Source organism: Periophthalmus magnuspinnatus, chromosome 8, assembly GCF_009829125.3.
Source record: "Periophthalmus magnuspinnatus isolate fPerMag1 chromosome 8, fPerMag1.2.pri, whole genome shotgun sequence".
NCBI lineage: Eukaryota > Metazoa > Chordata > Actinopteri > Gobiiformes > Gobiidae > Periophthalmus > Periophthalmus magnuspinnatus.
This window is the reverse complement of record NC_047133.1, coordinates 5,986,009-5,997,656: the sequence shown is the minus strand read 5'-3', so window position 1 is coordinate 5,997,656 and position 11,648 is coordinate 5,986,009. Positions and strand designations below refer to the sequence as shown.

The window sequence follows — 11,648 nt, the reverse complement described above, 5'->3', positions numbered from 1 at the left end:
AAACCAGAAATGAACCAGGACTAAACTGTAACTAAACTAGAACTGAACCAGTACTAAACCTATGGAAGCCCGTTTCCGCCATGAAAAAAAAAATAAAAGCCCCACAGAAAGTCGAAATTACGAGTTTTAAACTCGTAATTATGAGTTTAAAACTCGAAATTACGAGTTTTAAACTCGTAATTATGAGTTTAAAACTCGTAATTATGAGTTTAAAACTCGTAATTATGAGTTTAAAACTCGTAATTACGAGTTTAAAACTCGTAATTTCGACTTTTAAAACTACTAATTATGAGTTTAAAACTCGTAATTAGGACTTTTAAAAGTATGAATTATGAGTTTATAACTCGTAATTTTGGGAATGTAACATTTACAAAAAGTGAACCTTATCAATTTTGATTAAATGAATTTGGTATTTTAATAATTTCCTCAATAAACCAGCGGGGTTGTGACCAGCTGGCACTCTGCTCAGACCAGGAAAACGAGCGCTCACAGACACAGAGCACAGCTCATGAGTGGTCAGAACAGCACTCAGGGCCCACTGATTTGTTCAAGACGCCAGAAACTTTACTGGAGCTTAATTTATTCATTTTTTAAAAGTATGTAGGTGATAAACATAACAGTCCTCCTCCTGTCTCCTCTGCTCTGTACACTCAGTTGCAGTGTGCTACAAGCTCAATTAAGACTTTAAAAGTTCTAATTACGAGTTTTAAACTCATAATTAGTAGTTTTAAAACTCATAATTACGAGTTTTAAACTCATAATTAGTAGTTTTAAAAGTCGAAATTACGAGTTTTAAACTCGTAATTACGAGTTTTAAACTCATAATTACGAGTTTTAAACTCATAATTACGAGTTTTAAACTCATAATTACGAGTTTAAAACTCGTAATTTCGAGTTTTAAACTCATAATTACGAGTTTAAAACTCGTAATTTCGACTTTCTGTGGGGCTTTTATTTTTTTTTCATGGCGGAAACGGGCTTCCATATAAACCAGATCTAAACCATCTCAAAATCAAAACTGAACCAGGTCTAAACCAGGACTAAATCAGGACTCTTTGCAGTTTTATATTTTACAGTTTATTTTCAGTAACTGGTTATAGAATAAGGACACATTTCGTGTTATAAATGAATTATCAAAACAGATTTATAAAAGTATACAGTTACAGTTTATGCAAAAACATCATTAGAATCACTGATAATACCACTGTGTTTCTCCTAAAGGTCCTACAGCACTGACGTCACGGATCGCTCCAAACTACATGAACACAACGCTCTGCACACGCTACAGGAGAGACAAAGAGGACAGGTAGAGGGAGAGGAGGAGAGCTGCCAGAGAGGCCCGGAGGAAGCCCAGAGGAGGAGAGGGGCAGAGGAGAGGGTCAAACGAAGAGGACAGGTACAAAGGACAAGGAGGAGAGCTGCCAGAGGCCCAGAGGAGGAGAGGAGCAGAGGAGAGGGTTAGACGAAGAGGACATGTACAGAGGAGGAGAGCTGCCAGAGAGGCCCAGAGGAGGAGAGGATCAGACGAAGAGAGCTGCCAGAGAGGCCCAGAGAAAGCCCAAAGGAGGACAGGAGTAGGGGGTCAAAGGTCAGATGGTGCAGAGGAGAGGGTCAGGGGTCACAGGAGCAGCGGGAGAGTTACACAGTTCTTAAAGTGAAAGCTGCTTTATTTTGGAGGGTTTGGAGCTGAAGCTGGACTCTTAATGTGAAGGAGTCAAATGAAATGGTGATTGTCTGCTCCAACTGTTAAAAGTGCCTCATGAAATAAATAGAATAAATAAGGATGTAAAATAATATTAAAGATGTATTAGTGTTTGACCAGATATGATGTTTGGCTCCTCCTCCTCCGCTCTCCAAATGCAGCCAGCACTTCAACAACTGACACTTTCCTCATTCCGGTTTTTGGAACAAATCTACAAATATTTTTTCCCTGATCATTTCTATCAGTGACAAGGCCCATTCTCCCACACCATGAGGGGGCATCTGGGAGGGCATCTGACACACCACAACATCTGCAGATTAACCAGAGACATTTGACCTGCCCCCTTCTCAGTCTGACACTAAAGTGATAGAGGAAGAGTGTAGGAGGGCATCTGACACACAGGGATACAGGAGAATGGGAGGGCACCTGACTCGTACTGGGGGAGATACCTGCTTCACACAAATTAATGTCAGAATATTACAGAATTAAAAAAAACACATCAAACAGAAGTCCCTCCTTTATACAGCCGCAGAATGGAGAGAGAGGAGGAGGCGAGAAGGAGGAGAGAAGGAGGATAGGGGAAGAGAAGGGAGGAGGAGAGAAGGAGAGCGAGAGGGGAAAGGAGGAGAGAGGGTGGGTGAGAAGAGACAAACACAAAAAGGGAAGTGAGGGAGAAAACAGGGAGGAGAGGACATAGAGGGGGAGGGGATGTCTCCTTTAAGTGCTGCCATCTGCAGGTGCTTTAGAGGGAAGACAGTTCCTTTAATGCTACACGCCTGCATCTCCCACAATGCCCCTGTGCTCCTGAATTCCATCTCCCACAATGCCCCTGTACTTTTCCCAGATCTGGGAAAAGAAGACACACGGTCAGTCTGAGACAACAGCGGCTTGTCTGGATGATTGGCAGGAGGAGGAGAGGAGCACACCTCAGATCAGTCTCAAAACAAAGTGAGAGGAGGAGGAGGAGCACGCCTCAAATCAGAGTTTCAAAACAAAGTGGGAGGAGGAGCATCATACCTCAGGTCAGAGTCTCAAAACAAAGTGACTTCAATAAAACTGAAAAAACAAACACAAACGCCCCCCTCTCTCGTGCCACTCTCTCACCCCTCTGTGGCGAGCCTTCTGACACCTACGTCCCGTGCTGTGATCCACGTGTCCCGTTTGTGCTCATTTCAAACATACCTATTGAGTCTTTATAGTTCTCGTGCTGGGGAGCCCCAGGAGCGCCACCCCCCTTCTGTCCGGTCCAGTTTACCAAAAGCAGAGAGGTAGATTCTGACCTTTGACCTTTAACCCTTTCCTTTTGTCCCCTCTGCTCCTCCTCATCCTCTCTCCTCCTCCTTTTCTCTCCTCTCTGCTCCTCCTCATCCTCTCTCCTCCTTTTTCTCACCTCGCTGTTCCTCCTCCTCTCTCCTCAGAGTCTGAAGACACCATTATATTCTATGGTTATATCATTATTATGATGGTTAAAGGGACAGAGAGACTTCAGAGGAAGGGTCCCGTGGGCATGCCCATGTAGTCTGGGACGGGCACAGCGGGGGGGACGGGCACAGCGGGGGGCACAGGGGGCGGGGGGGGCACAGGGGGTGGAGCGGGCACAGGGGGCAGGGCAGGCGCAGGAGGCGGGACGGCACTCCAGTGCACCTTGGCGTGGTGGCGCAGGTTGGACCGTGAGGAGAAGCACCTGTCGCAGTGTTGGCAGGTGAAGGGCTTCTCTCGTGTGTGGATGCGGCGGTGGCACAGAAGCTGTGACGACACACGGAATGCTTTACCGCAGTCGGGGCATAGGTGGCGTCGTGGCTCCGTGTGGATGCGGCGGTGGTTCTTCAGGGACATCAGGTTCTTGAACTGTTTGTGGCAGGCGCCGCAGGAGAAGGCGCCCATCCTGTGGCTGTTCCGGTGGTTGAGGAGGGAGCTGGCGTGACGATACGAGCGGCCACATTGCTCACACGCATACGGACGCTCCGCCCCTTCGACCCCACGTGTCGGGGGGAGGGGGCGGGGCCGGCCGTGACTCAGTTCCATGTGCAGGCTGTAGCCGGCGAGCGTGGGGAAGGCGCGACAGCAGGGGCGGCAGGTAAGCGCGCTCTGGCGCAGGTGCACGCGGCGGTGAGCAAACAGCTGCGACGACACGCGGAACGCTTTACCGCAGTCAGGACACAGATGGCGCCGCGCTTCCGAGTGGATCCGTCTGTGGTTCTTCAGCGCCAGGAGGTTACAGAAAGTCTTAGGACACACCCCACACTGGAACACGCCCACACGGTGAGTGTGGCGGTGGTTCAGGAGAGAGCTGGCGTGACGGTATGAGCGGCCGCACTCCTCACACCTGTAGGGGGAGAGAACAGTGGGGGGGGAAAGAGAGAGCGAGAGAGAATACCGTCAGTATCTGAGGCTGACCCAGTGTCACATGTAGCTGCTGTTTTCTTGTTGTCTGAAGATGGAAAAGAGGCCAGTCCTTCTGTTTATATTTCTATAATATTTAAAGTTACTCAGATTTTTCTTAGCAAACCTAGGTCTGTGTAAAGACGTACATCTGATGTGTTCAAGTCTCTGACAGAGAGACTCATTTTGCTTTATTTATTTAACATTTGAACAAAAACTGTGTTTTGTAGTTTTAGTGGAGTTTTTAACCTTGAGCCTAAACTATGTCTGTGTGTTGAAGTTTTCTGTTGATGACTTTGGCAGAGGGATTCTGTTTTACAGCTCAAAATTTTCTTCACAAACACTGAAGTAAAAGTAAATATTTAGCGCAGGTTCAGTCTTTTTAAATCTGGGGACCATGTTTATTTTCCATGTTTATTTTTTAGTACACTGTAAAAGCAACATAAACCCGAAAGTAAGCGCTGAAAGTAAGTGCCAAAAGCAGTGCTCTGATTGGCTGTTGGGCATCCACTCCAGTTTCACTTTGCTGTCTGAAAAATCAGGTGCCCCAGTTTTAAACCTGCCCGTAGCCCCTGTCGCCCCAGTGTGAACCAGGCCTAGGATTCCTCACATACAGGTATATGATCTGAAATCCGGCTCTACGGCCTGGAGAGGGGGAAGAGGGGTCTGGGGGAGGGGGGGGTGTCTGGAGAGAGGGGGGGAGGAGTCTGGAGACAGGGAGGAGGGGTTTGGGGAGTGGGAGAAGGAGTCTGCAGGGGTGGGGCAGTGAGCTCCTCGCCCCCCCTCCTCTCTCTTTCGTCTCATCCCTCCTCCCTCCTCCACACACAGAGGGCCTTTCTACAGTCTACACAAACTCTTCACACACAGGGAGGGCATCTGATTCTTAATACTTAATAATACTTAAGACTTAACTCTAATTCAATTTGTCCAAACTTCTGAAAAGTCGGCGTTCCGGCAGGCGTAGGGCGCGCTCGCCGGATTGGAGAGCATATACCTGTAATGACAGACCCGTGTTTATCTGAGGGCGTGACACATGAGCAGGTTAAGCAAAGCACTCACGTGTACCGGCACTCCTCCGGCTCGCCGGGAGCTTTCCTCCGGGCATCTTGCCCATCAGAGGTGGCGGAGCCTGGGGCGGAGCTTGCGTCGCCGCAGCGATGCCGTGCTAGCGCTGATCGGCCCTGGAAGCTCTTGCCGCAGCTGGGGCATCCGTAGGGCGTGGCACCCTCCTCGTGCACGCGGTGATGGTTGCGGAGAAAGCGGGCGAGGCGGAAGGCTTTGCCACACACGTGGCACACGTGTTTTTTGCGTTGCGTGTGGATCCTCATGTGATTACGGAGTGCCATGTAGTTGGTGTATGGTTTGTCGCAGAAGCTGCAGCGGAAGTCGCCTGTCTTGTGTGTGTGTTTGTGGTTGAGCAGAGAGCTGGCATGTTTGTAGGCGCAGTTACACAGGTCACACACGTACGGCCGCTCGTCAGAGTCCTCGCTCGGTGCGCGCTCCTCACGGGGATTGGAGGGGGCGGAGCCTGAAGGCAGGTGCGCCGCGGGGCAGTCGTGGGCGGAGAGTTCGTCGGCGGTGGAGAATCCTTCGCAGCAGCCATCGCACTCAAAGTCCATGGGCTGGCCCGGGCCCTGGGCACCCTTACACAAGCCGCCCGCAGAGTGGGTGGCGAGCTGGCGCTGGGTGCGGAAGCCTTTGCCACAGTCGGGGCAGTTGTGCTTCTTGTGGGCGAAGTGCAGCCTGAGGTGATTCTTCATGGCGAGGCGGTTGGGGTAGGTGGAGTTGCACACGTTGCAGTGGTAGTCTCCGATCTTGTGCAGATTTTTGTGGTTGGCGAGGCTACCTGCATGGCGGTACGTCTTCCCACACTCTTCGCAGGAGAATGGCCTCCGGCTGCTCTCCACCGCGTCAAATTTCTGCGGCCGTGATGTTCCGGCCGACGAGTATGGCTTCTTAAAGCCCAAGGCGGCGGGGCCTTTAGCTGCATCGGCTCTGAGCATGTGCAGCTGAGAGGGGCCAGCTTGAGGGAAGCGGGCACCACTTGGAGCCGAGCGCACGAGGCCTTTGGCACGGTGCTCCTCATGTAGACGCAGGTGGTTTATCAACTGTTTCTGAATCTTAAAGGCTTTACCGCATTCCTCACACTTATGTCTGCGGAGAAAAGAGGAGAGAGGAAGAGGAGGAGAGGAGGATTAGAACCTTATGTCTGCGGAAAAAAGGAGAGAGGTAAAGAAGAGAGGAGGACAGGAGGGTTAGAACCTTAGGTCTGTGAAGAGAAGGAGAAGAGGGAGAGGAAAGTTAGGAGGAAGGAGAGAAGGAAAGGAGGAGAGGAAGGTTAAATCCTTATGTCTGCGGGGAGACAGGAGGAGACAAGAGGGTTAGAGCCTTATGTCTGCAGAGAGAAGGAGAAGAGGGAGAGGAAAGTTAGAACTTTATGTCTGCAGAGAGAAGAGGAGAGGTAGAGAAGAGAGGAGGATTAGAACCTTATGTCTGTGGAGAGAAGAAGAGGGAGAAAAAGAAAGGACATGACAAATTGGGGTGTTCCACGTGACCCCGAGTGTGGATGGGGGTCACATGATCCCGAATGAGGAGGGGGGTCATGTGACCCTGAGTGTGGACAGGTTCATACCTCTTGAGGTCAAAGTGCGTCCTCTGGTGGTTCTTTAGCGCGAGCAGGTTGTAGTACCTCTTCTGACACACGAGGCAGCGGAACACGCCGGTCTTGTGGGACTTCTTGTGGTTGAGGAGGGAGCAGGGGTGCCTGTAGCCCCGTCCACACTGCTCGCACCTGTGCGGTTTGTCACTGAGCTCCAGCGGCGCCCGACGACTCTCGTGAGCGCCCCCTGTGGAGTCTTTGCCATTAAGGCGGCTCTTTCCAGGACATGCGTGCGATGCCAGGAGTTGGCGGTCGGAGAAGAACAAGCCACAGTCCACGCAGGCGCTGCGGTGACCTTTGACCTCCCTCTGCGGCCCGTGGCTCAGCTGGTGGTTCAACAGGTCCTGTTTACGGCCGAAGCTCTGCCCGCAGGTAGCGCAGATAAGCCTCCAGCCCTGGTCCTGGGGGACGGGGCCCGGAGGGGCGGGGCCTGGGGGCGCGGGGTTGTTGGCGTGACTGCGCAGGTGGCTGCGCAGAGCACGGAGGCTGGCATAGTGGTTCCCGCAGACAGAGCACTGGTAAATCTCTCCGTCATCCTCGTCGTCTTTATCTCCCGGACCAAGCCTCTTCACGGCGCCTGGAGCAAAGCGAGCAGTGTCTTCCTTCAGGCCCGCAGGGGGCGGGGCCGAGTAGTTCATGTTGAAGCCGTTGGACAGGTTCCCCTGCGGTGCCTGTCGGCTAGAGCACAGGTGAGTCTTTACGTCGCCATACACCTGTCCACAGTCCGTACACACCTGTCGCTCACTCTGACGTGGCGCAGCCTGCAGGGGGCCTTCAAAGCGCTCGTGAAACTCCAGAGGATCCAGAGCTCCGCCCTGAGAGAAGTGATTCCCACCCTCCTGCAGAGCCCCGCCCTCCGCATAGCTCTGCTCCATGATTGGCTCAGAGCTCAGCCAGTCTCCATCTGCTCCCGGGGCATGTGCAGAGCGCCCCCTGTGGCTGCGCAGGTGGCTGTGCAATGCAGCCAGGTGTGGGTACTGTTTGCCGCAGACACTGCACTGGTACTGCCCTGTCTGGTGGCAGCGCTTGTGGTTGACAAGGCTGCCAGCGTGACGGTAGCTCTTCCCACATTCGCCGCACTTAAACCTGCGCTCGAGGTCTTCGGGAGAGGAGCCTGGCGCCGCGCGGCCTCCGGGGGATGCTCCTGAGCTCTGAGAACCGTCAGACATGAGGTCCTGGCCATGGGTGGGGCGTGGATCTGAGTGAGTGGGACGAGACTCGTGCGTGAGGTAATGTGCCTTCAGACTGTCCATGTCGGGGTGTGCGGACCCGCAGTAGGCGCAGGTGAACACGGCGCTGTGGGCGGGGCCCATTATGGGGTCATAGGGTCGTTTGTCAGAAGGCGGAGGCGGCAGGGGTGGCAGGGGCAGAGGGTCCCCGAGGGCAGGTGCGTAGCCGGGCGAGCGCACGGCGGCATGAGGCATTAACCCAAAGCTCCGCGTCACACCCGCAGAAGGCGCAGTGTTGTGCAGCAGGAGGTGCTCCTGGAAGTCGCTTTTGTTTGGAAGCGAGACCTGACACAGGTGGCAGAAGCAGTCGCTCTGAGGCCCCGTCCCCCCGGCCCCCGAGGCCCCACCCCCTCCACTCACCATGGCAATGGGTTTGTACTTGTGCGAGCGCTCGTGGGTGTGCAGCGCCGCCAGGTTCACAAAGTGTTTGAGGCAGACGCCACACTCAAAGTCACCCTCTTGGTGGCACTTCTTGTGGTTGGCGAGGCTGCCGTGGTGGCGGTACGTGCGGTCGCACTGGTCACACTTAAAAGGCCGGTCCCAGGCGTCCTCGGGCTCGGGCGAGGCGTTCCTGTGGGTGTCGTGCAGGGGGGAAGCGTTATCCCCGCAGTTCAGGCTCAGTCCGAAGTGACGCTCCTCACTGGGCTCCGCCTCCTCTTCGGCTGGGACACTACTCGGAGACAAAGTATGGATACGTAAGTGGTTTTTCAGAGCGACCGCGTTGGGCAGTGTGCGAGTGCAAACAGGACACTGGAAAGAGCCAACCTCGTGCGTTTTCTTGTGGTTGGCAAGGCTGGCGGCGTGTTTGAAGATGCGCCCGCACTGAGGGCACTGCAGGTCGTCCTGGCACGGCGCTTTCACGTGGAGGAGGGGCGAGGGGCACGGTGCTGCGGTATCACGCTCTGCCATGTCCCCCGGGCCGGCGCCAGGGAGGGGCAAAGGTCACAAGGCTCAGTGAGGGTTGGGCATTTGGAGCGAGGTCACAGAGTCAGGGGTCACTGCAAAACAAAACATTTATAAGAAGATATTTAAAAGAGGAGCAGTAATGTCTAATGTCTAGGTGAGCAGGTCACAGATGTTTAACCTGTGACACTGTGGGTCACTGCGGCTCAGTGGGTAGAGTTCCCTCACCCAGTGGTTCCCAAATTGTGGGTCGGGATCAGAGGTCGGAGGGCACTAAAGTGGGGGTTGTGAGATTATTTCATTTTAAAATGATGACAATATGTTATCTAGTCTTTAATACAAAAGCCCGTGTCAAGGGGCCCATGGTTTCAGATTTAAAAGAAAAATGTAAGTTAAATATTCTTAGTAATAGATTTTACCTGCCTAATAATGTTTGTGTGGATAAATTTGACATAAATATCTTTAAGACAAGAAAAATGAATAATTGTTATTGGCCATAATAGTAAATACAGAAGGTTCTCAAGAGTGTGAGACCACGCTTTGTGGGTAGGCAAAAAAAAAAAAAGGTTTGGAACCACTGTTCTAAAGCCTCACTCCGGCACTTTTTGGGGTTTAGATGTAAACAAGTGTTCACGCGGCACAGAGTGCGCATGTGTGTTTAGCATTTGTAACGTTTTAAATATAAATATATAAATATTAAAGTATACAAATGTATAAATATGCTACACCTCGGCACGAGCGGAGCGCACGGGCCTGACCTTGGTCCGTCTGAGCGGGACAAAGCCCCGGCTGCACCCCGAGGAGCAGGCGCCTGGTCCGGCTGCGGCTCCGCGGTTCTCCCGGTGTCTGGACCGAGCAAACCGAGAGTCAGACCCGGATCAGCTCCAGCTCTGACCCCTTTGGGCGGACATGAGAGCCGCACACAGCTCCCCCGAGACCCCATTTCATTCTACGGCTCTCCGTCACAGCCATTTTCTCCTGATGCTAACATGCTAACGGCTACACCCGTGTCTCCGCTCTGTCCCCGCAGAAACACAGGCCCCCTTCCCCAAACGAGCCCCCAAACACGGCCTTTATAATGTTCTATGTAGCGCACACTGGACCTCCAGCCTCTGTGGACCGGGATCGGGGCAGAACCGTGAACACAGCCGAGCTGCGCTAGCCTTTAGCCGCTGCACGGAGCCTCATGAGCATCTGCTTTTCAAGAGCTGTCCTGTGCGGGACAAAGCGGCTGTGTGCGGGGCCGCGGGGCTCCGGGGGGCTCCGCGGGGCTCGGTGGAGCGCGGTGTGCGCGGAGAGGGGCCACGGGGACATCATAAGGCCGTGCACAGACGCAGACGCTCGGATTAGCTCCTGAGCTAGCACCGCGAAGACCCGAGTCTCGCCCCGGAGCTACACAAAGATGAGCCGAATACAGCGCGGTGCCCCCGCTGCTCCGGCCGAAACCCGAGCCTCTCCCGCGGCGCACTTACCGTCCAAAGGCCGCTGTACCGTACGGTGGAGATAGACGTGCAGCTCTCTCGGTTTGTGCGCGGTTATTTAATTTTCGCCCCGTTTTTCCGCACAGAATTCGGGTTCTCGGGTCGCTCCCCCCGCCGCCATTCAACTACATACTTCCTGCCGCTGCCGCGTCCTGCCGCGTCCTGCCGCGCGGTAGGAGCGGTGCGCACCTTGTCGCGTCATTTGCGCAGGATGAGATTCTGTTTTTTCAGATCGATTCATTCACAAAATAAAACCGATACATCGGGTGTTCACAAAGTGTACCTTGCACTGCTCCTGTCTACTCCTGTCTGCTCCTGTCTACTCCTGTCTGCACCTGTCTGCACCTATCTGCACCTGTCTACACCTGTCTACTCCTGTCTGCTCCTCTGGGGATGAGATTCTTTTTTTTTTTCTGATTGATTCATTCACAAAATGAAACCGACATCGACACCCGGTGTTCACACAGTGTACCTTGTTCTGCTCCCCTCTGCACCTGCTTGCTCCTCTCTGCTACTGTCTGCATCTGCCTGCTCCTGTCTGCTCTTCTCTGCTCCTGTCTGCACCTGTCTGCTCTTCTCTGCTCCTGTCTGCTCTTCTCTGCTCCTGTCTGCTCCTGTTTGCTCTTCTCTGCTCCTGTCTGCACCTGTCTGCTCTTCTCTGCTCCTGTCTGCTCTTCTCTGCTCCTGTTTGCTCTTCTCTGCTCCTGTCTGCTCCTGTTTGCTCTTCTCTGCTCCTGTCTGCACCTGTCTGCTCTTCTCTGCCCCTGTCTGCTCCTGTCTGCTCTTCTCTGCCCCTGTCTGCTCCTGTCTGCTCTTCTCTGCTCCTGTCTGCTCTTCTCTGCTCCTGTCTGCTCCTGTTTGCGCTTCTCTGCTCCTTTTTGCTCTTCCCTGCTCCTGTCTGCTCCTTTTTGCTCTTCCCTGCTCCTGTCTGCTCCTGTTTGCTCTTCTCTGCTCCTGTTTGCTCTTCTCTGCTCCTGTCTGCACCTGTCTGCTCCTGTCTGCTCTTCTCTGCTCCTGTCTGCACCTGTCTGCTCCTGTCTGCTCTTCTCTGCTCCTGTCTGCACCTGTCTGCTCTTCTCTGCTCCTGTCTGCTCCTGTCTGCTCTTCTCTGCTCCTGTCTGCTCCTGTCTGCTCTTGTCTGCTCCTGCGATCATCAGCTCCTGTGGACTTGTTTGGGTCCATGGCCCAATGAGCATTTTATCTTCCATCTTTATTTATTTGTTTCAGACATTTCTGTCCACAAAAGCAAATCAAAGTACGCAAGTACACAAAGTCTGAAAAGGAAATAGGCA

At 53.1% G+C, this 11,648-nt stretch overlaps 1 protein-coding gene across 2 annotated transcripts; it reads right to left on the bottom strand.

Moving 5' to 3' along the window:
* Positions 1–1,081: 1,081 nt before the first annotated feature.
* si:dkey-89b17.4 (zinc finger protein 646) lies at positions 1,082–10,508 on the bottom strand. 2 transcript variants are annotated; one of them, XM_055223407.1, is made up of 5 exons: positions 10,348–10,508; positions 6,717–8,970; positions 5,144–6,238; positions 3,321–4,028; positions 1,082–3,245 (listed from the first exon to the last, which is right to left on the bottom strand). In XM_055223407.1, exons 2-5 carry the CDS (start codon positions 8,879–8,881, stop codon positions 3,188–3,190), a joined length of 4,026 nt encoding a protein of 1,341 aa, XP_055079382.1. In that variant the 5' UTR covers positions 8,882–8,970; positions 10,348–10,508; the 3' UTR covers positions 1,082–3,187. The 2 variants fall into 2 exon arrangements, with proteins under 2 accessions (XP_055079382.1, XP_055079381.1); XM_055223406.1 differs by lacking the exon at positions 1,082–3,245 and adding an exon at positions 4,997–5,078 and having other exon boundaries at positions 3,941–4,028.
* Between the last annotated feature and the right edge of the window lie 1,140 nt (positions 10,509–11,648).

Coding starts and splice junctions, on each gene's coding strand:
- si:dkey-89b17.4 (XM_055223407.1), bottom strand. CDS start 8,881: ATGGCAGAGCGTGATACCGCAGCACCGTGCCCCTCGCCCCTCCTCCAC. Junction 6,239..6,716: donor ACGCACTTTGACCTCAAGAG/GTATGAACCTGT, acceptor TTTTCTCCGCAG/ACATAAGTGTGAGGAATGCG. Junction 4,029..5,143: donor CCGGAGGAGTGCCGGTACAC/GTGAGTGCTTTG, acceptor CTCCCCCTACAG/GTGTGAGGAGTGCGGCCGCT.